General features: G+C 37.0%; 1 protein-coding gene across 27 annotated transcripts in view; it reads left to right on the top strand.

Moving 5' to 3' along the window:
- The window catches only part of DST (dystonin), a 494,942-nt gene that overhangs the window by 375,375 nt on the left and 91,646 nt on the right, over window positions 1-27,921 (top strand). For all 27 annotated transcript variants that reach the window (XM_055391863.1, XM_055391862.1, XM_055391852.1 and 24 more), the window contains 11 exons: window positions 3,749-3,957; window positions 4,572-4,889; window positions 5,381-5,547; window positions 7,634-7,790; window positions 9,066-9,192; window positions 15,464-15,526; window positions 16,113-16,354; window positions 17,242-17,371; window positions 20,155-20,354; window positions 21,834-22,329; window positions 24,008-25,479. In XM_055391863.1, the coding sequence (XP_055247838.1) occupies window positions 3,749-3,957; window positions 4,572-4,889; window positions 5,381-5,547; window positions 7,634-7,790; window positions 9,066-9,192; window positions 15,464-15,526; window positions 16,113-16,354; window positions 17,242-17,371; window positions 20,155-20,354; window positions 21,834-22,329; window positions 24,008-25,479 (3,581 nt within the window). The remainder of the gene's footprint in view (window positions 1-3,748; window positions 3,958-4,571; window positions 4,890-5,380; window positions 5,548-7,633; window positions 7,791-9,065; window positions 9,193-15,463; window positions 15,527-16,112; window positions 16,355-17,241; window positions 17,372-20,154; window positions 20,355-21,833; window positions 22,330-24,007; window positions 25,480-27,921) is intronic.

Here is a 27,921-nt window from a genome sequence, read left to right as displayed (position 1 = left end):
AATGGAACTTAGCTCTTTTAAGATCACTGTGTAGAAGGGAAACCCTGTCTTTCATTCTTACATGTATCCAGATGTTTTTTATTATGTACCCCTGTCAAAAATGATCTTCAGCCTGCATCCCCATATATGCAGATGTATGTATAAGTCATGTGAACATATTACTGTATTATTCTATGTGTTATAATTATAAAACACAAAAATATAGAGTTTTAAAGTATAAAATGAAAATATGAATGGAAGTTCTAACATTTTGTTCCTCTGTCCCAATGCAGTATCTCATATATCCACATTAGATACCATTGCTGTGAGGACTTGGGTATAAGGATATGAAGGAGAAAGAAAGACTATCTTATTTGTATTTCTGTTACTCGAAGAGGCATTTTGGCATTTTTTTCTTATTGTTAAGTGTACAGTTTCACTTTTAGTTGCTTAAAATTCATTTGTTACATTATTTTAAAACTAAAACTTCTGGCATAATTTTCTAGGAAATATGTGAAACTATTTAAGGTATAGAGGAGTTTCTCTAAGATCTTTCTGACTTCTAAGAAAACCAATGATTTAAAAAAATAACATTCTTACAGTAGATTTTTGTACCTTTTTCTAAAATATTTTTTAGTTTACTAAAATGAATTTACTTCAGTGACAATATTTTATCACTAAAAAGTGCAAACTAAACAGTGTCTTCGTTTAGCGCACTATGACAAAAATAGCATCGGCTGGGTAGCTTAAACAACATACATTTATTTCCAATAGTTCTGGAGTCTGGAAATCAGAGAACAGGCTGCCAGTATGGTCGGGTTCTGGTGAGGGCCCTTTTCCTGGCTTACAGATGGCCACTATCTTGCTGGTAGAGAGTGGTGGAGAGACATCATTTATCTCCTGTTTCTTCTTCTAAGGGCGCTAATCCCATTCACACAGGCTCTACCCTCATGACCTAATTACCTCCTCAGAGAGAGAGAAAACCTGATTGTTTTTGCTACTCACTCTCATACACCATTGAACATGACACAGAACACTTCTGTGACCAGATGTGTGTGTATTTCTCCCCATACACCAAACAATTCTCCAACAGATACCAGCTGGATGTCCTATAATTCAATTCAATTCAATTCAATTCTGACACTGTCTACCTGGAATTAGCTTCAGACCCCACAGGTTAAGGGGTCAGTCTCATAATGCTGCCCCCCACTTCAGATACCAATCACAAGTCCCAAATTGTGATCCGTATTTCAGACTGATCAGCTATAAATTAGGGTTCCCATGACCCTCCTCACGTTCAATTAATTGCTAGAGTGACTCACAGAACTCAGAGAAAGACTTTACTTACATTTACCCACTTACTATAAAGAATATTACAAAGGATACAGATGAACAGCCAGATGGAAGAGATACACAGGGTGAGGTATGGGAGAAGGGGAGCAGAATTTCTGTGCCCTCTATGGGCATGCCATGCTCAGGACTCCATGTGTTCAGCTATTCAGAAGCTCCCCAAACGAATCCTATTGGGTTTTTATGGCAGCTTCATTACATAAGCATGATTGATTACATCATTGGCCATTGGTAGCAGCTCAATCTTCAGCCCCTCTTCCCTCCTCAGAGGTTGACAGGGTGACAGTTCCAACTGTCTAATCACATGGTTGATTCCCTGGCAACATCTGCCACTGTCCCCTGCTCCCCCTACCCTAAGACTATCCAGGAGGCCACCAGGCGTCACCTCATTCAAACAAAAGATGCCCCTCGTGAAGGAATTCCAAGGGACTTAGGAGCTCTGCCATACACTCCTATCACTTAGGAAATCACAAAGGTCTTAGGAACTCTATGTCAGGAACTGAGGTCAATGACCAAATATCAGAACAAAAGATTCTCTTAGTGTCTGTATTACTGAGGAAATCAGAAGGGTTTTAGGAACTCTATGTCAAGAGCTATGGTCAGAGACCAAATATTACTTATTATATGATAATATCACATCTTCCAAAGGCCCCAGCACCCAACACTATCACATTGGGACTTTGGCCCCAATATATGAATTTTGGGGGACACATTTAGTCTATAGCAAACAGTAACACTCAAATCTGTTAATTATATGAAAATAGCTGGCTTTCCTTGGGAAGTCACTTATTATGGCTGAACAGGTCACTCATTTTACTTACCCTGTTGATGCAGTTGCCCAATTAAGAAGTCGCTAACCTGCCAACTTCAAGCTGCCATTCAGAGCATGTGCTCTTGTGAGTTTCCAAATTAGAGCTCATTTTTTTCTTCAACTTTTATTTTAGAATCAGAGGGTACATATGCAGGTTTGTTAGAAAGGTATATTGTATGATGCTGAGGTTTGGCATATGATCGAACCCATCACCCAGGTAATGAGCATAGTCTCCAACAGGTAGTTTTTCAGCCCTTACCTTCCCACCCCTCTCCCCCAACTAGTAGTTTCCAGCATCTATTGTTTAGAGCTTATTTTTGAACCCACTGCTTGTTTCCTCTGCTGATGGCATTTTCGTGCATATTAAATGCTGTCTCCCTCCCCACTCAGTATGCTGGTGGGCTTCATTGAGTTTCAGTAAGAGGAGCATGATTTTCTCTTTAAATCATCCAAACTTAACCTCTCACTCCAGTGAAAATTTTCAAGATGTTTTCTCATGTTGTAGCATTAGAACAATTATATTATTTTGTTGTATAGATTATGTTTCATGGGCCAAATACAAGTCAGTAAGATGTTAGAGATGTTTCAGGACACAGCTTTTCCCTACTGAAGCGTTCTACAATGTATAAGACTAAAACATTCAGAAATAATTAAAATATTTTTCAAATTCTCGGACAATAAGTGATAAATAAATTTAAAACATCATTTTCCAGAGAGAAAGAGATGAATACATTAAAAACCATTGTTCAAACTTTTCATTGGTCTACAATATAGAATGTAGGATGTTAACATGTAGGGCTTTAGTCAAGTGAAAACTGGACGAGAAAGGGTTTTTTTTTTTTTAGCATCTTGAATCTTTAGAATTGAAGGTAAAGTTTATCCTCATATGAGATAGGTTAGCCTGTTAAGTTTATTTTTCTCTTTTGTCTGCTGTTAAACTTTTAAATATATTCAATTAGTGTATATTTTAGAATCATAATCTTAACTTTAAATGGATTTTCATTGTTGCCTGTTTTCTTAATTACTTGCATCTGCCAGTTTCTGTGCATTTGAGTGATTTGCTTAAGTTGTGAAGTATGACAAAAGCTTAGCATGCGTGTGTATGAAGGAGGGAGACAGGGTGATAATTTTTATATGTAAAAGTTAATTCTTCAGAAATCTTTGTAACTGTGTATTGTCTTGAGAATGGCTGTGTGTGACTCACCTTTTTTTCCTCCGTAAGTAATTTTCAATAAGTATGGCAAATGTGAAATGTCAGATTGAGAACCAGTATTTATTTCAAAGATTTGCTGTTCAGACCACTCTTTTGTCTCTCTGTGACAATTCAAATGTTTATGCATCCAAAAAAATCTCTTTTCAAATGCAGATGGGATATATATTAACTTTTAAAAAAAAGATTTCAATTTTCAGTTTCCATTGGGCTCTTTTCTTTCTTTATATTTTAACATTTTAGGTGGTGTTCTGATTATGCATTAGGAATTTATCATTGAACTTTTTATTTTTTAAATTTTTTGTGTGGAAATTGTATGATTCACCTTCATGTGTTTTTGAAAAGGGATAGGGCAAAGAGAACTTTGTGGTTAATATTTCCTGATCTGTTTGGAGTAGATGACATTGTTGGGAGATATGAGGATCTGTCCAAGTCTGTTAATGAACGAAATGAAAAACTCCAGATAACCTTGACCCGTTCACTGAGTGTGCAGGATGGCTTGGATGAAATGCTGGACTGGATGGGAAGTGTGGAAAGTTCTCTGAAAGAACAAGGTCAAGTGCCTTTAAACTCTACTGCTCTTCAGGATATTATCAGTAAAAACATTGTAAGTGACTTTAAAAAAAAGTCCCATTTTCAGTTTTTTAAAAAAACAGTTTTATAAGCTCAAAGTATAGTTAGATTTAAGATAAACTTAAGGATACAAAAAAGAGACATTTACTGAATATGAGTGTGGAAAGTAATGCTTGCACAAAATCAAGTGTGTAAAATGGTTTATCTGTGAAGAAGTGTAGGAAGGACTTTGTGTACTTTTTCTTGAATATTATTCATTATAGAGGGCTTATGCATACATTGAGTCTTATCTTGTTTATCATTGTTTCAGCCAGCTGCACATGAGGTTAATCAGATCAGTCTTGTCTAGTCTTTTAAGAATTAGGACCATGGCTAATCCCCAGGCTCCATTAGATTCTAGGGGTTGCTGAGTAGCAGCAGCCTCCTGCCTCTTTCGAGCAACTGGCCGGCTGTTCTTCACTCTCTCAGAGAGATTTAAGATGGCATTCCTCAAGGGACAGACCAAACTTGTCATTGAGTTTCAACTGTTAACCTTCCTAGGCACAGGTTGTGCAAGCTTATGTTGTTAGGAATAGTCATTTAAAAAAATTCTGTCACATTATTTATAAACATCATAATAAAACATATGCAATATTTGGTTTATTTTAGATGTTGGAACAGGATATTGCAGGTCGTCAGAGCAGTATAAATGCCATGAATGAAAAAGTGAAGAAATTTATGGAAACAACAGATCCATCCACTGCATCCTCACTGCAAGCCAAAATGAAAGACTTGTCTGCTCGGTTTTCAGAAGCAAGTCATAAACACAAAGAAACTCTTGCCAAAATGGAGGAGCTAAAAACCAAAGTAGAACTGTTTGAGAACCTCTCAGAAAAGCTCCAGACATTTTTAGAAACAAAAACTCAGGCTCTTACTGAAGTAGATGTGCCAGGAAAAGATGTTACTGAATTGTCTCAGTATATGCAGGTATGCCTCCCTTACTACTCAGGAGGCTAATCAGATAGATTAATAGTTAGGGCAAACTCATATACTTAGTGCCAGAATTATAATTGGCAATCATTTTAATTGCTTATAGATTAGTAAAGATCTATGTTTTACTCCTTTAAAAATCTCAAACCTTATCTTTTCCTTGAAGCCTTTGCTGATTGATTGGAAATAAATATCATTTATCACATGTATCATAGGTAGTATAAGTATCATCTTATGTACCAGAAGCCACAAAGAGACAAAATATAGAATGCATTTTAAATTAAATAAGGTTTACTGTGTTCCCTTTCAAATAGCCTATTTGCATGTTTATTATATTTAGAATACTGGCCATAGGCAGACTCATTCTTATGTGAAATTTATGAATAGAGCCATTCTGATCCCACACAGACCTCTGGATGGAATGCCATTTGAAGATCTAGCAACATTAACTGAATTCAGCATTAACTGAATATCTTAATGCTTTGTAGGAATCAACTTCTGAATTTTTAGAACACAAGAAACATCTTGAAGTTTTGCATAGTCTCTTGAAGGAGATATCCAGCCATGGCTTACCAAGTGATAAGGCTTTGGTCTTTGAAAAAACAAATAATTTGTCAAAGAAATTCAAGGAAATGGAGGATACCATCAAAGAAAAGTAAGTACCACTTTAAAAATTATATTTTATTCTATTTATATTAATTAGAGTGAGATACTAGTATTTACTTCTATAGATAACTGAAACAATTTTGAAAACTTGAGAATAAGCATAGGGCTACTTTATAGATGTTTTTATATTTTGATCATTTTTTGCTATTAAAGTTAACTGCATTATTTGGTTTAACATTTAGAAGGAAAATTCAATACTTCTTACATAAAAGTGGAAAATGTTGCATAAGAAAAACGATGGTGGTGGTATATTACTGAAAATGATCTAAACTTGCTGTAGTCTCTGAAGCCTAGGGCAAATATCACATTTTTATTTGCAAAGGCAGAAATAACCTTGAACAACAGCTCGTGGTTCTTTGCTTTCTGAGCTCAACTCAGAAACGATGTGCAATTTCAATATGGCCTTTTTAATATAATAGTTTACTTTTTAAAGAGCAGTAGATGAGATATGAACCTGTGAAAAAAACACTATTAGAAACAAGTGAATGAACCTAAGTTGAGCTAAAAAGCTGTACAGGGCCTTGTGATTGAGCTTTTGTGTTTCTGATCTCATGTTAGTTTAGAATATACATCGGATTTTGCTAAAGTTTATGTAGAAAAGCCCCAGAACATAGAAAAGTCATTTCTCTTCCAACTACTCTTTATTTCTTCAGAATTCTCTACCTAAAATGTTTGAGTGCTACCTTTACTTCTCACAGAGCTATATGTTCCATCCTGTCATATGGTATTTAATTCACATTGCATAGAAGAAATGTTCTTGGTTTTCTTAGGTGATCTCTAGGTTGTTTCTTCTTTCAAATGGGTCCAACTTTAAAATAATGTAGTTATCAGTATTAGTCCAGCTGCAGTGCATTCTTATCTGCCAGTGTTCTGCACGCTTGCATATATGTACGTGTCATCCACATGCCAGATGTAACTGTCCTCACAGTTGTTCATGTGCTGGGCATGTGCACTGCCTCCGTGGTGCAGAGCATACAGAACGACCCATACAGTTCACCAGGGAGTTTCCTGAGTCTTTGTAGGGGAGGCACACATGAAAATTCTCTAGTCACTAGGTTTCATCTCATTTTGGGAGACTTGAATCTGGACTACCTGCAGCAGTTTATCCATCCATAAACGTGACTGTAGTATAGTGTAGAAACCAGTAGGTGTCATTATGTTTTCCTCATGTCAGTGATTGTCAACCTTTCCCTTCTGGTTCTGTGCCTGCCAGCATTCAGCATCACATAAAGGGGACAGATCAAAGCTCATTGAATCTAAATAATGTTCAAACTGTTTGTGTATTCTTAGAGTTTATGTAGCATTATAGAGAGTGCCATTACATATGGGCTACAGATTTCTTGAATACTCCTATCTTTATCAGTGAACCTTGCCTGAAAAATAGACCAATAGTTATTTAGCTCAGGGGTCCCCTAACCCCTGAGGTATCTACTGGTCTATGGCCTATTATGAACTGGGCTGCACAGTAGGAGGTGAGTGGTGGCAGCAAAGCTTCATCTGTATTTACAGCTGCTCTCCATCTCTCACATTGCTGCCTGAGCTCTGCCTCCTGTCAGATCGTCAGAGGCATTATATTCTCATAGGACCAGGAACCCTATTGTGAACTGCATGCAAGGGATCTAGGGTGCGTGCTCCTTATGAGAATCTAATGCCTGATTATCTGCCACCATCTCCCATCACCCCCACATGGGACTGCCTAGTTTCAGGAAAACAAGCTCAGGGCTCCCATTGATTCTACATTGTGGCAAGTTGCATAATTATTTTAATATATATTACAATGTAAAAATAATAGAAATAAAGCACACAATAAATGTAATGCATTTAATCATCCCAAAACCATCCCCCCTCCCTGGCCTGTGGAAAAAATTATCTTCTACAAAACTGGTCCCTGGTGCCTAAAAGGCTGGGGACTACTGATTTAGCTGATTTCACTTGTCACCTATGAAACCTTTCCTCCTGTATCAAAGGGTTAGAGTACATGGAAGATGGTTTCTTAACATTGTGTGACATGAGAATAATAATTTATTTATTCTTCTTTCTGTGACTTAAATTCTTGTATGATTTTTGTTATGTAGAAAAGAAGCTGTAACTTCTTGTCAAGAACAGTTGGATGCTTTCCAAGTTCTTGTTAAATCATTGAAGTCATGGATAAAAGAAACAACAAAAAAAGTTCCCATTGTACAGCCTTCTTTTGGTGCAGAGGATTTAGGAAAATCTTTGGAAGACACTAAGGTGAATCATTGTTATCTAATACTAAATTTCCATTTGTGTCAGTAATGAAAGATTAAAAGACTAATGGTAGTTTTCTTTGATCTAATATCATCTAAGTTTGATCCTCATATATGTACTGTATATTTTGTTGACCTTTGGAAATCATGGCATGGGGCTTAACTAATTCTTTTAGAAAAGGACATAAATTTTCAGTGGATTTGCTTTTTTAAAAAAAGGTGAATTAATGAGTTGCTGACTATTCTAGTAATCAAGTTTCCTTTCCTACCAAATCTCTACTTAGTTTCAGTAATTTTTTATACCACTTCTCATAATATTAAGCAAAACATCCTCTTCACTCAGCATTTTACTCTAGCTTGTATATATTACTATAAAGAGTATTTGGAAAGAGAAGTTATTTGAATCTCCTGCATAAATAGTGCACAAGTCTTTTGTCTTCTGACTCAAGGCTTATGCCTTGACCAATATGGCCTTTTTTTCCCCCACTCCAAATTTGTGGATGTGTGCGTGTGGTTTTTTTTTTCTTTTTTTCTTTTTTTTTTTTTTTTTGAGACAGAGTCTCGCTCTTTCGCCCAGGCTGGAGTGCAGTGGTGCGATCTTGGCTCACTGCAAGCTCTGCCTCCTGGGTTCACGCCATTCTCCTGCCTCAGCCTCCCTAGTAGCTGGGACTACAGGTGGCTGCCACCATGCCCAGCTAATTTTTTGTATTTTTTTTAGTAGAGACAGGGTTTCATCATGTTAGCCAGGATAGTCTCGATCTCCTGACCTCATGATCCACCTGCCTTGGCCTTCCAAAGTGCTAGGATTACAGGTGTGAGCCACCTCGCCCGACCGTGTGTGTGTTTTTAAAAGTAATTGAAATTTGTAGGATTAAAATATGCTGTAAAATGAAGTTCTGAATTCCTATTTATTTTTATTGTTCCTAGTACCTTTTATTTGTAACTGGTCTGTTACCTAGTACAGTTTTACAGACTTACAGTTGACAGTTATTTTGGAACCCATAGCAGCCAGGAATAGCCTGACTCCCACTTTGGCTAGGATTTTACTTGCCACTTCTGAAACCTTTGAAGGCAGAATGGGCCATACATACCCAACCGTTAACTGAGATAACAGTCACCTGGGCTGTGGGAACAAATAGGTGCTTTTTTCTTTCATCGACTCCCTCACAAATCAGGGTCTACAATTATTACTACTTTAAGATATGTTTAAGAAACTGAATTATAATGTGCAACTCTGAAAATATTAAGATGGAAAAATAATGTGTTTTTATATCTCAAGAAATTACAAGAAAAGTGGAGTTTAAAAACACCAGAGATTCAGAAAGTAAACAACAGTGGGATCTCACTATGTAACTTAATAAGTGCTGTGACCACCCCTGCAAAGGCAATAGCAGCAGTTAAATCAGGTATGAGCTTTATTTACATTTATGGCAAAAACTAAGAATCAGGTTTACTCATGTCAATTTTGTGTATGTTATTTTTTAAATAATGCATAAAATAACCTCAGAAATACAAAGTGAAAGTGACAAGAAACATGGCATCTGTAAGCACACTGTGCTGGGAATGTATCTGTACTAATCAAATTTCAAATCCTTCTTATGTTTTATTTTATTAGACTGTATTTAAAATGTAGCTAAATTAATATGTAAGAATAAGGAATGTTATATTGGGGAAGGGAACAGATCATATTCAAATTTGTTTGCTTTTTACCTTAATTAAATGGAGATCTTGAAATTCTATTTAAAATATTTAATTATAATATTTGATAAAGAAATGAGTCTGGGCAGCTGGGAAAGAAGTGAGGGAAGGAAATAGGCCCTTTTCTATAGCGTGGACACTCTGTTATTTTATTCCCGTGTATTTTATTCTGTACATCATTCCCAAAGAAAACAATTATGCAGTATGTGAGCCAGCATATCTGTATCGCAATCTAAGTCATGGTTGAGCCACCTTTCTCAATAAAATGGGAGAGTCATGTGTAAATATTGACTCTAAAATTAATTTAAGCAAGTTATGGGTATAGTTTTTAGTTTGAAACATACAGTAACAAGTTTTTTAAAAAAATAATAGGCAGAAGGCAGCTCTGATATCTTTTTTCTGAGAGTTCTGAGTATCCTCTGTGGGGTATCCAGTCTGACCAGCCCCCAGCTGTCCCTATTGTGATACTGATGTTCCAGCTGGGCCCTTCTCAGCCAACCATTTATTCCACTCTATTAATCCTATTTCAGGGACTACCCATATTATAATGGTGTGATGATTTCTCCTTTTTCTTCTAATCAGATTTCCTGAAATGTGAAGTTTTGTTTTTTTTTTTTTTAAGAAGAGGAATTCTACTGTGCTTTATTTATTTTAGCTCTTCATGTCCCCTTTATATTTGCCATAAATATCAAGTGTTTTTTTTTTGTTGTTGTTGCTGTTGTTTTGGGATTTTTTTTTTTTTTTGACTCTTGGTAACTACCAAGCATGGTAGGAATTAGTAGTGAGCATCTACAGGATATTTTCACTTCCATCTGAAATCCCATCATGTTTAATTTTTTTTTAAAGGGACAAAGTTAAGATTCAGATATTTTAATGTTTCTGTTTAGACTTGTTATTATATTGTTGATCTGAGAAATGTCTTTGTGTTTTGGATACATAGCCAATAGATACTAGTATGAGAAAGTCTAACTGATATTTTAATATTCTGATTATGAAAAAGTACCAATGCTAGATTGTTATGTAATAAAAGTGAACTGTTAGTTTACTGCTTACTGACTAGTTTCTACTTGCTAAGCAATGGACCTTTGGTTCCCACAGTGGTGTTTGGTTCCCACAGTTAGGTATTATTATTCCCATCAGTTTGGCTGATTGATTTGTCCAGTCACCTGGCTAGTAATTAGTGAGGCTGGGGCTTAGATTTAGGTAAGTTATACAGCAAGACCTAGGTACTCCTAACCACCATGCTCTCTCTTAGTGTTGATGTAATATGGGTTTAATAATCGATTTATTTTCTTTTTCACTTTCAACTTCTTTTTTATGTATTTAAAAAAATTATTCTGCCTCCATTAAGCCCATGATAACACTGTGTAACTGCACCAGACAATTTTCAATCTTTAAGTAAGGCAGATGCTCTTTTGTCAGTCATGTATGCATTGTTCAACACGCTTATATACTGAGCACCTTCTGAGCTTCAGGACCTTTATCATTAAGATAATTTTAACAGTAAAGTGAGAGGTGGCTGGCAAGATGGCTGAATAGGAACAGCTCCAGTCTGCAGCTCCCAGTGAAATCAATGCAGAAGGCGGGTGATTTCTGCATTTCCAACTGAGGTACCCAGCTCATCTCATTGGGACTGGTTAGACAGTGGGTGCAGCCCACGGAGGGCGAGCAGAAGCAGGGTGGGGTGTTGCCTCACCTTGGAAGTGCAAGGGGTCGGGAAACTCCCCCGCCTAGCCAAGGGAAGCTGTGAGGGACTGTGCCAAGAGGAATGGTGCATTCTGGCCCAGATACTACGCTTTTCCTATGGTCTTCACAACTCACAGACCAGGAGATTCCCTTGGGTGCCTACACCACCAGGGCTCTGGGTTTCAAGCACAAAACTGGGTGGCCATTTGGGCGGACACCAAGCTAGCTGCAGGAGTGTTTTTTTCCATGCTGCAGTGGCACCTGGAACACCAGTGAGACAGAACCATGCACTCCCCTGGAAAGGGGGCTGAAGCCATGGAGCTAAGTGGTCTAGCTCAGCAGATCCAACCCCTACGGAGCCCAGCAAGCTAGGATCCAGTGGCTTGAAATTCTCGCTGCCAGCACAGCAGTCTGCAGTCGACCTGGGATGCTTGAGTTTGGTGAGGGGAGGGGTGTCCACCATTACTGAGGCTTGAGCAGGTGGTTTTCCCCTCACAGTGTAAACAAACTGCCAGGGAAGTTTGAACTGGGCAGAGCCCACCACAGCTCAGTAAAGCTGCTGTAGCCAGACTGCCTCTCTAGATTCCTCCTCTTTGGGCAGGACATCTCTGAAAAGGCAGCAGCCCCAGTCAGGGTCTTATAGATAAAACCCCCATCTCCCTGGTTCAGAGCACCTGGGGGAAGGGGCGGCTGTGGGTGCAGCTTCAGCAGACTTAAACATCCCTGCCTGCTGGCTCTGAAGAGAGCAGCGTATCTCCCAGCACAGTGCTCAAGCTCTGCTAAGGAACAGACTGCCATCTCAAGTGGGTTCCTGACGCCCGTGCCTCCTGAATGGAAGACACCTCCCAGCAGGGGTCGACAGACATCTCATACAGGAGAGCTCCGGCTGGCATCTAGCAGATGCCTGAGTAGACCAATAAGTTCTGAAATTGAGGTAGTAATTAATAGCCTATCAACCAAAAAAAGCCCAGGACCAGACAGATTCACAGCTGAATTCTAGCAGAGGTACAAAGAGGAGCTGGTATCATTCCTTCCAAAACTATTCCAAACAATAGAAAAAGAGGGACTCTTAGCCGGGTGTGGTGGCTGATGCCTGTAATCCCAGCACTTTTGGAGGCCAAGGCGGGCGGATCACAAGATCAGGAGATCGAGACCATCGTGGTTAACACGGTGAAACCCCATCTCTACTAAAAATACAAAAATTAACTGGGCTTGGTGGTGGGTGCCTGTAGTCCCAGCTACTCAGGAGGTTGATGTGGGAGAATGGCGTGAACCCCGGAGATGGAGCTTGTGTTGAGCCGAGATTGTGCCACTGCACTCCAGCCTGGGTGACAGAGCAATACTCCGTCACAAAAAAAAAAAGAAAAGAGAAAGAGGGACTCCTCCCTAACTCATTTTATGAGGCCAGCATCATTCTGATACCAAAACCTGGCAGAGACACAAAAACAGAAAATTTCAGGCCAAGATCCCTGATGAACATCGATGCAAAAATCGTCAGTAAAATACTGGCAAACTGAATCCAGCAGCACATCAAAAAGCTTATCCACCACGATAAAATCGGCTTTATCCCTGGGAAGCAAGGCTGGTTCATACCCAATCAATAAACGTAATCCATCACATAAACAGAACCAACAACAAAACCCACATGATTATCTCAATAGATGCAGAAAAGGCCTTCGATAAAATTCAACTCTCCATGCTAAAAACTCTTAATAAACTAGGTATCGATGGAATGTATCTCAAAACAATAAGAGCTATTTGTGACAGACCCACAGCCAATATCATCGTGAATGGGCAAAAGCTGGAAGCTTTCCCTTTGAAAACTGGCACAAGACAAGGATGCCCTCTCTCACCACTCCTATTCAGCATAGTATTGGAAGTTCTGACCAGGCAATCAGATAAGAGAAAGTAATAAAGAATATTCAGATAGGAAGAGAGGAAGTCAAATTATCTCTATTTGAAGATGACATAATTATATATTTAGAAAACTCCATCATCTCAGCCCAAAATCTCCTTAAGCTGTTAAGCAACTTCAGCAAAGTCTCAGGATACAAAACCAATGTGCAAAAATCACAAGCATTCCTATACACAAATAATAGACAAACAGCCAAACCATGAGTGAACTCCCATTCACAATCGCTACAAAGAGAATAAAATACCTAGGAATACAACTTACAAGGGATGCGAAGGACCTCTTCAAGGAGAACTACAAACCACTGCTCAAGGAAATAAGAGAGGATACAAACAAATGGAAAAACATTCCATGCTCATGGGTAGGAAGAATCAATATCATGAAAATGGTCACACTACCCAAAGTAATTTATAGATTCAGTGCTATCCCCATCAAGGTACCATTGACTTTTGTTACAGAATTAGAAAAAACTACTTTAAATTTCATATGGAACCAAAAAAGAGCCCGTATAGCCGAGACAATCCTAAGCAAAAAGAACAAAGCTGGAGGCATCATGCTACCTGACTTCAAACTATACTACAAGGCTACAGTAACCAAAACAGCATGGTACTGGTACCAAAACAGACATATAGACCAACAGAACAGAACAGAACAGCGGCCTCAGAAATAACACCACACATCCGCAACTATCTGATCTTTGACAAACCTGACAAAAGCAATGGGGGAAGGATTCCCTATTTAATAAATGGTGTTGGGAAAACTAGCTAGCCATATGCAGAAAACTGAAACTAGACCCCTTCCTTACACCTTATACAAAAACTAACTGAAAATGGATTAAAGACATAAACGTAAGGCCTAAAACCATAAAAATCCTAGAAGAAAACCTAGACAAATACCATTCAGGACATAGGCATGGGCAAAGACTTCATGACTAAAACACCAAAAGCAATGTCAACAAAAGCCAAAATTGACAAATGGGATCTAATTAAAGAGCTTCTGCACAGCATAAGAAACTATCATCAGAGTGAACAGGCAACCTACAGAATGGGAGACAAATTTTGCAACCTATCCACCTGACAAACGGCTGATACCAGAATCTACAAGGAACTTATACAAATATACAAGAAAAAAAACAACCCCATCAAAAAGTGGGCGAAGGATATGAACAGACACTTCTCAAAAGAAGACATTTATGCAGCCAGCAGACACATGAAAAAATGCTCATCATCACTGGTCATTAGAGAAACGCAGATCAAAACCACAATGAGGTACCATCTCACACTAGTTAGAATGGCAATCATTAAAAAGTCGGGAAACAACAGATGCTGGAGAGGATGTGGAGAAATAGGAACACTTTTACACTGTTGGTGGGGGTGTAAATTAGTTCGACCATTGTGAAAGACTGTGGCAATTCCTCAAGGATCTAGAACTAGAAATACCATTTGACCCAGCAATCCCATTACTGGGTATATATCCAAACGACTATAAATCATTCTAATAAAGACACACACACCTATGTTTATTGCAGCACTATTCACAATAGCAAAGACTTGGAACCCACCCAAATGCCCATCAATGATAGACTGGATAAAGAAAATGTGGTACATATATACCATGGAATACTATGCAGCCATAAAAAAGGATGTGTTCATGTCCTTTCCTGGGATATGGATGAAGCTGGAAACCATCATTCTCAGCAAACTAACACAGGAACAGAAAACCAAACACCGCATGTTCTCACTCATGAGTGGGAGTTAAACAATGAGAACACATGGATACGGGGATGGGAACATTACACACCAGGGCCTGTCAGAGGGTGGGGGGCCTGGAGGGTGGATAGCATTAGGAGAAATAATGTAGATAATGGGTTGATGGGTGCAGCAAACCTCCATGGCATGTGTATACCTATGTAACAAACCTGTACATTCTGCACATGTATCCCAGAACTTAAAATATAATAAAATAAATAAATAAAAATAAATACAAATTAAAAAAAAACACTAAAGCTCCACTTACTGCTCTAAAATACAATTTAATAAATATGATTCTTCCTAGAATAAAGGAATTTATTATGATAAAACACAAAGCAACTTCATCACAAAAATTTTTATGAATTAATATTTAATGATTAATTTATATAATATAAACATACTGAAATGGTAGTGTTTAAGACAATACTTTAAGAATAAATTTTACATAGAAGAGAGGATATTGTTTGATATTTACATTTTGGACCTTCATTTGATTTTGAAGTTGAGTCAGTGTTTTACGTTTTCAACACTCAGTGATTACTGTTGATGGGGTTTAATTTAATGCCATCTACTGTTAATGAATAGAAATACTATGAAACTATGATTATTTTAGTGTTACTATTTTTGCAGGTGGAGCAGTATTAAATGGTGAAGGAACAGCCACAAATACTGAGGAATTTTGGGCAAATAAAGGTGACTATTAATTTTAATTTGTTACTGATTAATGTAATTTGATGTTTTTTTAATAAGAGAAAATCTTAGAGGCAAACAGTAGTTATATTGAAATTTCAAGCCTGAATTACAATGGTATTTAATCTAATAGTCACAATCTCCATAAAAATTATATTTATATAACATTTTTTGCAGTTTTGTGTATCTGAAATAAGTAAAATCAAGTTGTTCAGTTTGACACTTGGTTTTGTTGCTTTCTTTTTGGTTAATTTGAGATATTTTGTCACTTGGGATAACGTTATTTGACCTAATTTATTGAGTTTGGTGCTTGAGATATTGCTAAGTAACATTTTGTGGTTTGTTTTTTGTTACATTTAAAATGTCTTTTTTATTTTACTTGTTATGCAATTTTCTTGAATTATTTGTGATTAAATAGCATTATAAGATGATCCAAACTTTTATTTCTGAAAAGCTTATGACTTTATCTACTAGGCTTAATAATGACAAGCTAGAAGTGACAAAATACCATGTAAAACAAACTTTTATTTCTAGACCTCTGCTCCGAATGTCCTGAAAATGTCAGTATAGTTGTTTTTCTTACTCCTAGGTTTAACATCCATTAAAAAGGACATGACTGACATAAGTCATGGTTATGAAGATCTTGGCCTCTTACTCAAGGACAAAATAGCAGAACTGAACACTAAACTCTCCAAATTGCAAAAGGCTCAGGAAGAATCAAGTGCAATGATGCAGTGGTTACAGAAAATGAACAAAACTGCAACAAAATGGCAGCAGACACCTGCACCTACAGATACTGAAGCTGTGAAGACTCAAGTTGAGCAGAATAAGGTATATTCTGTGGGTGCACCTATGGAAGATGTGAAAGAGAATGGGTTAGCAGTTGGAACGGAGCTCTGGTAGTCAGAAGCTCTGCTCTGTTTTCTTTTCTAGCTCTGTAACCTTTAGCATATAATTGACAGTTTTGTTTAATGTGCCTTTCTTTAAAGATTGATAATAATAGTTACTTTTTTTTAATTTTTGGCACAGCCATGTTATAGATTAGCAAACTGTTGGGTGTAAGCCACTTTGCCACCTTTAAATCAGTTTAAGTCTAGGATGTTAACCAGTCAACTATTGGAAAAGATTTATTTAAGGGCTAAATGTATGAAGGATCTGTTCTCTGTAGTATAAAAATAGGGTAGCTAATGCCTTCCTTTTCTTTAATAGAGGGTATTTCTTTCTACAGCTGCCAAGGTTGGGAAAATGGCTTTATATGGTGGCAGTGATGGCGAGATTTCTACAAATTACCAACCTACGTTTGAATTCTATAATGTGTTGCCCAAAAAAAGTGTTTATTCACATGTAGATTCTCCACTTCTGGCAGCCTTTATTAAGACTGATTTTCTTATTTATTATAATTTTACTGATATCATCTTGCTTTATTCTAGAGTGGCTTGTTTGAAAATATGAAATTGTTTCTCACTAATGGGGACAAGAGTCATTATCTTCATAGTCATAGTGTTCCTCTGTGGGGATTCCTGTATCACACAGTTGAACACTAGGTAAGAAGAGGAAAGGAAAATAATTAATTGCAAAATCCAGGCCTTCACCCACCACAACATTTAACAGTAGATTTTTTCCTCTTTTCATCATTCTAGAGAAAAATAATGCTCTATCATTATTGTATTTTTGTCTTTTGCTGTACACATGATTTATTATTATTTTTCCCTTGTTAGTCGTTTGAGGCAGAACTGAAGCAGAATGTAAACAAAGTACAGGAGTTGAAAGACAAATTGACAGAGCTGTTGGAGGAGAACCCAGATACTCCTGAGGCCCCCAGATGGAAACAGATGTTGACAGAAATAGGTATGTTGCATTACTTAGATGAATGCCTATGAAGAAAAGTGCAATCATTTTTCATGTTTATCATGATCTTTATCAGAAAACATTCAACAGTCACTTATTTTTGGATTTGCTTTAATGTTTCAGAATCTATTTTTTGCATAAAGTGTCATTTCAAATTATATTGTGCAGAAAATTGGCATATCTTATGTTTTTTATGGTAAACACAGTAATTAAATCTATTTTTATGAAGAAGGTAGATACTAGTTAATGAAGTGCTGTGCATGGAGTACCTGTTTTCATTAATGTTTCTTTTTACTAGCTTTTGGTGCTTTATTATGCTTTATATATTTTTAAGCTGTATTATATTTTAAATATTTCTTTCATTCATCTGGAAAAGCTGTGCTCCCTTCTCCTTCATGGAGTTACTTCTGGGACCCCTCCTGCTCCATACTTTATGCTCTTATGCTCTTCCCCAATCAATTTTTTCATCCAAAGTTATCCTCCTACCCACATCCTGTCCCTGTGTAAACAGAGGAGTATACACTGCTCCTCGGAGGTACAGAATTTTCTTTACAAGCCCTATTGTCTTACCAATTTTTATTACTATAATGATGTAGAAAATGAGTGTAAAGGGGGTAGAAAAAAAAGAAAATGAGTGTAAGAGAACGGTAATAATTTTCCCCACTTCATAGTTTCATTTGGAGAACCCAATAAGTTAATGTGTATATGGCTCAAACAAATAGTACCTGGCACATATTAAGTGCTATATAAGTATATACTATGATTATAATAATTATTTTACTTTCAATGGTTCCATTACTAAATATTGTCCTTCCTTTAGAGTCAGGTGTGCTATGATAAATGTAGAAATCTCTAAGTATATTTCAGTTTGAAAAAGGTTACCCTAAGGGATCTTCATGTTCAAAGATATATTTAATCCAACTATAGAGATTCCTGTCAAGTTGTAATTAATTTGCCACTAATTCAGTGGCTCTCTTCTAGGATCTCAGAATTACTTGGGGAGAGTATTAGCAAGACATTTTAGAATAGGAGTGGGAATGAGGAATATGTAGTTCAAAAAACCTTCTGGATGAGTTTTTCTATTTTTCCTTCCTGATTTATTGCTTTAATGGCATTATTTTGTTGCCAGATTGTGTTTGACCAGAAAATGTCTGTAGAATGATGTTATTAGATAAGGTTTCAGTGATTGTGTTCTATTAAAGTCATCCCTTTAGTGTGTTATGCTAAATGAAAACTCTCTCAAGTCAAGTGATCACACCATCAATGAATATTTATCGAGTGACTATGTTGAAGTGCTAAAAGAAGTGCTCTGATCAGTAACCCTTGACTGCAGGGAGCATACTGTCTTGAGGATGGAGAAAACAGAAAAGGCTTCCTAGCAGAGGGTAAATCCAATGGAATGTAAAGGAAGGATAGGGTTGGGATATATGGAGAGGAGGTATAGCATCTCAGGCACAGGACCTGTGTGAGCAAAAGCCTGTTTGGATTATAAGGGTGAAATCAGCAGGGATAGATTAGAGGATCGTCTCAGAGTACAAACCTTCAAAGATTGTGGGAGGCCTTGAATGTCAGGCAATGGTCTTCAGATTTTATCGTCTAGGTAACGAGGAGTTAGTTATTGAAGGATTTGAGCAGCGAAGTGACAGTTTTAAAAGTGACTATTTTTAGGGAAATTGTATTAGAAACAAGTGGCTTGCAGCTGAGAAACATTAGTAGCAGGGATACTAGTTACAAGACTGCTAGACTAGGTCATTAGTTCTCCAAGTGTGCTCCTGGGATCAGCAGCAACAGCATCATCTGGGAATTATTTAGAAATGCAGAATTTCAGATACTACTCCAGACCTACTGAATCAAAAACTCAGGGTAGAGCCCAGAAATCTGTGTTAAAGATGCCTCCAGGTGATTCTTAATGCAGCTCAAGTGTGAGAACTACTGGTCAAGGTAAAACATGATGATGTTAGCTCATCACCTGGATGGATTGTGTTAAATTATCACATGCACTCTGAAAATACATATCTACTATATCTACTATATATCAATGTAAAAAATACAAATAATTTAAAAAAACACATGATGAAGGCCAAAATGGAGTTATGGCATTGAGAATGTAAAGGAGGGCTTTAAGGTTTTATGATCGAGCGTATAATAGAGTTAGGAAGCTCATAAGAGAATTTTCTGAATTATTGCATCTTTATGACATGGGAGAAAAGATAACCTTTGAAAGAAATCTAAAAGTCATAAAAGTCCACCAGTTTTGAGAGGAATATAATGAGTTTTATTTTTTAATGTTGAGTTTAATTGGTGAGACTTCCTACTGGAACTTTCCAGCAGCTGGTTGTTAATGTGTAATTTGAATGGGAAAGAATAATTGGGGATAGATATACAAATTTGGGAGCAATTTGCCTAGAATGGATAAGTGAAGATTTGATATTAAAAGGATTATTGTTCATTGTTCTAGTAAGTCATAGTTTAATAACACACTCGATAGGACTTATAGAAGGAATGAGAGATCCCAGAATGCTGTCTGCTTTAATGAATATTCCATATTCTACGATATCTTCTAAAGTCAGATTCAAAATTTTTTCCCTATACTTTAGTTGACATACAACCATCAGACCTATAAAATCGTAGGTTAGTCCTTTAAGTAACTATGTAACAAGAGTCATAAAAATGGGATTATAGCCATTATATATCATTTTGAATCATATCATACAGTCCTCATAGACATAGTCATGTTAAATGCAAAAAAAAGTCCAACACCAGTTTCATTTTTTTTCTTTTAGATTCTAAGTGGCAAGAACTCAATCAATTAACAATTGATAGACAACAAAAACTGGAAGAATCCTCCAATAATCTAACCCAATTCCAGACTGTAGAGGCCCAATTGAAACAGTGGCTTGTGGAAAAAGAACTTATGGTCAGTGTTCTTGGGCCCTTGTCAATTGACCCAAATATGCTAAACACACAAAGGCAGCAGGTGCAGGTGAGTATTACCTAATAACCTGTCTCTCGTGCATAGCAATTTGACTTACTGAGACCAATGTTTTCATTATAAATATATTAACTTTGGTCAGTAGGTGTTTTATTTAACTGCTTTGAAGTATATATGTAATGTTTCAGATGCCCGTAAGATACTGTCCTGATATTAGTGGGAATCCCCCAGAGAACTAAAGCTATAAGGCATCTTAGAGGCCTCCTTTGAAGCCCATGAATGGGCCAAGTCTCCTGATTATTTCAGTCATATTGTGGGTGGTACAGATCTGGTTAAAAGGGCCTTCTTTGAAGTATTAATGCAATTAAGTAATATCTTTATGAGAGGCTAGTCTATACTTTTTACTGTTTAGAAATTACTCCTTTGAGGTTTTATTTATTTTGATTGTGGTAGTAGATAATGAAACTTGTAAAACTCATGCATTTGAGTCCTGATGGAGGAGAGAGAGAATGAGAAGAGGACAAAGAATAAGGGAAGCAGAGAGGGAACTCTGAAACCCAGGGTGTTAGTTAGACTAGTCTAGTTACAAAGCAGATAAATCCACGAGGGAAAAAAATCCAAAAAAATGACTTTTATTTTTTAATGTTTAGTGTTTTACAGTCAGGCATAATAGCAGAAGCTCTGTGGTGATTTCAGTTAGTTTTTTTATGTCTGAGTACTGGCTTTAGAGCAGGGAGGCTGTTTTATAAGCTGAAAATTCAAATAAGTTTTTGTAAAATCAGATGTTTGAGTTCATATCTGTTCATAATCCAAAGACAATGAAAACAAAAGATAAAAGTAAATATCTGGGGAGAAATAATTGCCTCTAGTCTTGGTAGTCTCCCAGAGACAGATAGATAAATAAAATATAGATAAAAGTATAAAAGATAGATAAAATATGACACTAAAAGAATGAGATTTTTGGATCATTAATTTTATGAGTCAAGTTGAGCCTATACATTCTGAGCAGCATGATTTGTTGACTAAAACCTTTATAATAAAGACTGTAAACATCAATAAATTTTATGTTACAAAAACCTTTGCAACTCAATGCATCATGAGTTAATATATTCTAACACCTTTATCACTGTGCGTTTTCTTTAATATAAAATTCTATAGGGTATTCCAAAAATCCTACGAAGACAAAAACATGAGTGGGTAAAAACAAATTTGGTGTAAGTGCAGTGTGAACTTGTTTAGCAGCAGTGTTTCTCTTTTTATATGAAAATTTACACATGAATTTTTGTTCATTTTGTCCAGATTTTTCCTTTAGGGGGATGGGATTAGTTTGGACAGGATATCTCTGTGAAGCACTGTAGCTCTTCGGATTTAAGAGAATTGTACTGCCCTTTAAGTAAAAAGTAGGAAAGTGATAACTAAAAAACAAAAACTGGAGAAATAATTACCATTTCTGTCTGTTTGGATACCAAATCTGTGTTTTCTACAATCAATTATATAATAATTTGCGTTTATTTACCCTTGTTACCTTAGATTTTGCTGCAAGAATTCGCCACTCGGAAACCTCAATATGAACAGCTCACAGCAGCTGGTCAGGGCATTCTGAGCAGGCCTGGAGAAGACCCTTCTTTACATGGGATTGTGAAAGAGCAACTGGCAGCTGTGACCCAAAAATGGGATAGCCTAACAGGGCAATTGAGTGACAGATGTGACTGGATTGACCAAGCCATTGTTAAAAGCACACAGTATCAAAGCCTGCTGAGAAGCCTTTCTGATAAACTGAGTGACTTGGATAATAAACTCAGCAGCAGTCTGGCTGTGAGCACGCACCCTGATGCTATGAACCAACAGTTGGAAACAGCCCAAAAAATGAAGCAGGAGATACAGCAGGAAAAGAAGCAGATAAAAGTGGCCCAGGCACTCTGTGAGGATTTGTCAGCACTGGTTAAAGAAGAGTACTTGAAAGCAGAACTTAGTAGGCAACTAGAAGGCATCTTAAAATCATTTAAGGATATTGAACAGAAAGCAGGTTTGTCTACTTTTAATACATATATTTCCTGGTCAGAAATAAATGTCATATATTGCCTATTTCCAAGATGTTGCCAATAATCCAGGACCCCAAAGAGACTCTGCCCCACTGTTAACATCAGTGAAGAGGAGGATGAATACAGGAGCTCAGAGAGCAGTTTTGTGTTCATAGGCACATGGAATGTTAGGGTCATTCTACACACATAATCTGTTGGCAAAATTGACTTCCTGAAGGCCTATTAAAATCTCAGGTACCCCAAACTGGTTTTTAAAAAATGTAAATGTTTTTTGCTGTATGAAAGTCTTATTTTGCCAGAAAAAAACATGAATAGTTAGTAAAAGGCTTTGCATCATCTTCTCATCTGCTGTTACTTTATCTATTCTGTCATAGAAAACTTTTCTAGAGAAATGTGCGAAAGAGAGGCATTTGTCACTATTTTCCTCTCTCACTGTGGCTATAATTCTGTGGCATATGTGTTGATATTTGTCAGAGGTAGCAGTGAATTATTAGAATTCACTTCATCAGAAAGCCCTGATGAAGAAAGACACATTTTGTTGTTAAGTTTGTTCTGTTTGAAAAGTTTCTAGTTTCTTGCACCTAGTAGATACTCAAGTTATGCTTTTTAATTGATTGGATTTACTGATCACAGCAGCTGTTTCAGACTTATTCCTTTATTTGACATGACATTAACAATAGTAAATATCAGCTATTATCATTATTATTCTTAATGGTATGAACAGTTATGTGACAGATATTAAACTAAAAACTTTACATATACTATAATTTAATCTGTACACCTACTATTAATATTGTCAATTTACAGTGGGAGAAATTAGGCTTAGAGGTTTAATCACTTGCCTGGGGTCTTCCAACTCTGAAGAGGTTAAACCAAGATACAAACTCATGTAGTTTTTATGTGCTACATTATGTTGCCTCCATAATATGTAAAAGTCATAGACGTGGCCAGGGGCGGTGGCTCACACCTGTAATCCTAGCACTTTGGGAGGCCGAGGCAGGCGGATCACGAGGTCAGGAGATCGAGACCATCCTGGCTAACACGGTGAAACCCTGTCTCTACTAAAAATACAAAAAATTAGCCGGGCGTGGTGGCGGGCGCCTGTAGTCCCAGCTACTCAGGAGGCTGAGGCAGGAGAATGGTGTGAACCCAGGAGGAGGAGCTTGCAGTGAGCTAAGATAGCGCCTCTACACTCCAGTCTGGGTGACAGAGCGAGACTCTGCCTCAAAAAAAAAAAAAAAAAAAGTCATAGACGCGAAAAAGTCATATTTAATAAGAGATGGATTATTTATCAACATAATTGAGAACTTTGCCATCATCACTTCTCCATACTGGAATAGAGAAGACACCAGCACAGCAGGCGATGTGTGGCATGGCCACTCCCTGCACCTTGATGCATTTTTACTTATTTCCTTATTCTTTGTTTCCCCTCTCATCTGTATCCTGCATCTTTTCTTGATTGTGTATTTTCTTGTGCCTACTTCTTGCTTCTTTTCCCCTTTGTCAATAACTTAAGTTCACTTGTAGTTCTTATAGTCAATGCTAAAAGCCCTTGCTTTTCAACAATTCTATATATTCATTCAGAGATTTTTATTTTGGCTTTTCATAGATTAAATTAACATTTTGATGTAAAATAAACATATCTTGTAATTTTATTTCTAGAGAATCATGTCCAGCACCTTCAGTCAGCCTGTGCAAGCTCTCATCAATTTCAGCAAATGTCTAGAGATTTTCAGGCTTGGCTGGATACAAAGAAAGAAGAGCAAAACAAATCTCATCCAATATCTGCCAAACTCGATGTCTTGGAGTCATTAATTAAAGATCATAAAGACTTTAGTAAAATTTTGACTGCTCAGTCTCATATTTATGAAAAAACCATTGCAGAAGGTGAAAATCTGTTATTAAAAACACAAGGGTCTGAGAAGGCAGCCTTACAGTTACAGCTTAATACAATTAAAACCAATTGGGATACATTTAATAAGCAGGTGAAAGAAAGAGAAAACAAGTTAAAAGAGTCATTGGAAAAAGCCCTTAAGTATAAAGAGCAAGTAGAGACTCTCCGGCCATGGATAGACAAATGCCAAAACAACCTGGAGGAAATAAAATTTTGCTTGGATCCTGCTGAAGGAGAGACTTCTATTGCCAAGTTAAAGTCTCTGCAGAAGGAAATGGACCAACACTTTGGTATGGTAGAATTACTGAACAACACAGCCAATAGCTTGCTCAGTGTCTGTGAGATAGATAAAGAAGTTGTTACAGATGAGAATAAGTCACTGATCCAGAAGGTGGACATGGTCACTGAACAACTTCACAGTAAGAAATTCTGTCTGGAGAACATGACTCAGAAGTTTAAAGAATTTCAAGAAGTTACCAAAGAATCTAAAAGGCAGCTTCAGTGTGCAAAGGAGCAGCTAGATATCCATGATTCGCTGGGATCCCAGGCTTACAGTAACAAATACCTGACCATGTTGCAAACTCAGCAGAAATCACTTCAGGCCTTGAAGCATCAGGTAGATTTGGCTAAAAGACTTGCACAGGACCTTGTGGTAGAGGCCTCAGACTCAAAGGGAACCTCTGATGTTTTATTACAAGTGGAAACCATAGCTCAAGAGCATAGTACACTAAGTCAGCAGGTTGATGAAAAGTGTTCTTTCTTAGAAACCAAGCTTCAGGGCATTGGGCATTTCCAGAATACCATTCGAGAAATGTTTTCTCAGTTTGCAGAGTTTGATGATGAACTGGATAGCATGGCTCCAGTGGGGAGAGATGCAGAAACATTGCAAAAGCAAAAGGAAACTATAAAAGCCTTTCTAAAGAAACTAGAAGCCCTCATAGCAAGCAACGACAATGCCAATAAAACCTGCAAGATGATGTTAGCCACAGAAGAAACCTCTCCTGACCTTGTTGGAATCAAAAGGGACTTGGAGGCCTTAAGCAAACAATGCAACAAGTTACTGGACCGAGCCCAAGCCAGAGAAGAGCAGGTTGAAGGGACAATTAAGCGCCTTGAAGAATTTTACAGCAAATTGAAAGAATTTTCTATTCTGCTCCAGAAAGCCGAAGAACATGAAGAGTCACAAGGTCCTGTTGGTATGGAAACGGAGACAATTAATCAGCAGCTTAACATGTTCAAGGTAGGGAACTCTTCATTTTTACCAAGTGTTTTTATTGTCAATGAAGTTTCTAATTTGCTTAGAAAGGAGATTGCCTATTTTGTAGAACCTTTTAATAATGATTGTCATACAATATTTGAGCCAGAATGAGCATATATGGGGGTAACACCCAGGCAGGTGGGGCAGTTACAAGGCCACTGGGGATTTGGGCCTTTGTGGGATAAGGCCTGAGATAAAATCAGACCAAAGGGTGCTTGGCAAAGTTCCAGGCAAGCCAGAAACTGACATCATAGGGTCCATTTCTGGAATTATTCACAATTGCCATCTGTGGTGACCGTGGCTGTGGTTTGAACTCTATTGCAGATGTTTATCTTCCAGCAATTTCTTCAATGGTGAATTACCATCTTTTCTGCCCTTTCTTTTTATAACCATCTTCTCATCCTTCTTAATTTCTTCCACAGACATTTTTCTTCTAAAAGCTCATATTTTTAAAGGCAGTATGGAGTTCCATGTTGTAATCTGTTTCATTAAACAAAGATCTTAGGCTCATGCCCCAGAGGATTAGAGGTGAATTTTTTTTTTATTGCATGACATAAGCTCCTCAGTGCCAAGAAATGACTGCCACTCAACAGTGATCAATGACACTTAATAAATGAAACATTTGATAAAAATGATGGGCCAGTTTCCGTGTCATTGGATTTGGCCTTATTTATGATAGTGAGAACAGAAGTCACATCTGTATAGGGGACAAAGATAGGTTTATCCCTGGAAACAAAGGGTCATAAATAGCAAGCAATTTTCTATATGGGGCTGATATAAACCTTTAGGGTTTCACAGCTCCTGTTATATTTATGAGGTGTGTTTTACTGGCAAAGATATATTGCACCATTAGTGCATAAAGAATAAACTAAGACCAAATAAAAAGAGTTTATAAAACCACAAATTATTTTCTTTGAGAGATGAATATGAATCAAATGGACTTCCAAATTCTGTGCAGTTATAGTTGATAAACTCTTTCATTTGCTTGTCTTTAATAACATTATTTAGGTGACTGAATCTTGAAAAATACCTTCTTTTTCTTTGTATTGTTATTAGTTATGATTATTTGCAGTTTATTAAACGCCTTTGAAGCCCAGTTCCTTCAAGGCTCACAAAGCTGTGATTCTGTATTTAGTTCTTGATTCTTGAAGGTGAAGGAAACATCCTTATTGTTGACTTGACCTCCTTCATTGCTCTGTCAAATTTTTATATTTCTGATTTGCAAAATAAAGATTTCATGTGAGAGAATCCTCTGTTAGAAAAACATAGTTCTGTGGCAATTGCTGCATCAAAGACTGGGAGAGATCTTGGGAGCAACTCTTCCTTCGTCAGTAAAGTTTGGAATTCTCTGTAGAACCCTGTCAGCACCTTAAAGATTAAATGACAGTAACCAAGCACTGTTTATACTAATGAAATTTAACCACATTAAATGGTTAAATTGTGAAACATGATTTCTTTCGGTTTCCTGTGCATTTGTTTAGAAAAAAGACCTTCATTTCTCTTTGCTGTTTCTAACTACTTGTAAGACAATGGACAAAGTAATAATACTGGTGCTGCTATTTGCGGGTGTCTCTCCTTTGGTGTTCCCAAGTACAGTGAAAAATGTGGCTGTTCATGTGGAGAACTGAAAGTAAGAAAAAGCAAAACTTTCAGTTTGCACTGAAAGTGTTTTGCAAACTGAAAAGCCCCAAATAAGTAACATTACCGTCAATAGCTACAGAGATTGTTTTATTTGATTGTGAAGAAATATAGAGTGATAATTTCTCCTAAAATAAACCATTTAGCATGCTGTGTTTGTTTGCTTTCAGATTATTTGGAAAGAGTTGATTGATTTTATTGAAATTCAGCAATAAAGAACATCATGGCATACTTTCAGTATCTTGAAACCCAGTGACTTGAAAAAAAAGTTTTCAAGTAGACAAATACTCTGCATTTAGTATATTCCAGTGCCATAGGTAAAAAAAGGACAAGAATATGATTATGGTAGCTCACACAACCACTAATTCCATTTATCTGTGTATGTGTGTGTGTGTATTCCTTAAAAATAGTAATTACAATAATCAACAAATCAATTTATTATGGGCTTGCTATGTGTCAAGCACTATTTTAATTTATCTTTAATCCTGTTAACAGTCATGAGAGGTAGATGCTCTTACTATTCTGCATCTTATTATAAAGAAGCCTAGGCTCAAGGAGGTTAAGTGACTTGTCCAAGGTCACATGGATAGTGTCAGAACCTGATTCTTTTGATGAAAATGATGCACTGCTTCGTGTAAACTTTAATTGTCATCCATGTTTCACATCTGGTATTTTCTCTGGGGAATTTTCTAATCATCTTTGCTGTAGCCTAATTTAGACAGCCCGAATACCCAGCCATTGTTCATTTTAATCCAAAATACCAAGAACACCCACGTAAGGAACATG

This window comes from Gorilla gorilla, chromosome 5, assembly GCF_029281585.2.
Source record: "Gorilla gorilla gorilla isolate KB3781 chromosome 5, NHGRI_mGorGor1-v2.1_pri, whole genome shotgun sequence".
In the NCBI taxonomy this organism is placed as follows: domain Eukaryota; kingdom Metazoa; phylum Chordata; class Mammalia; order Primates; family Hominidae; genus Gorilla; species Gorilla gorilla.
This window is presented reverse-complemented; position numbering and strand designations above follow the sequence as displayed.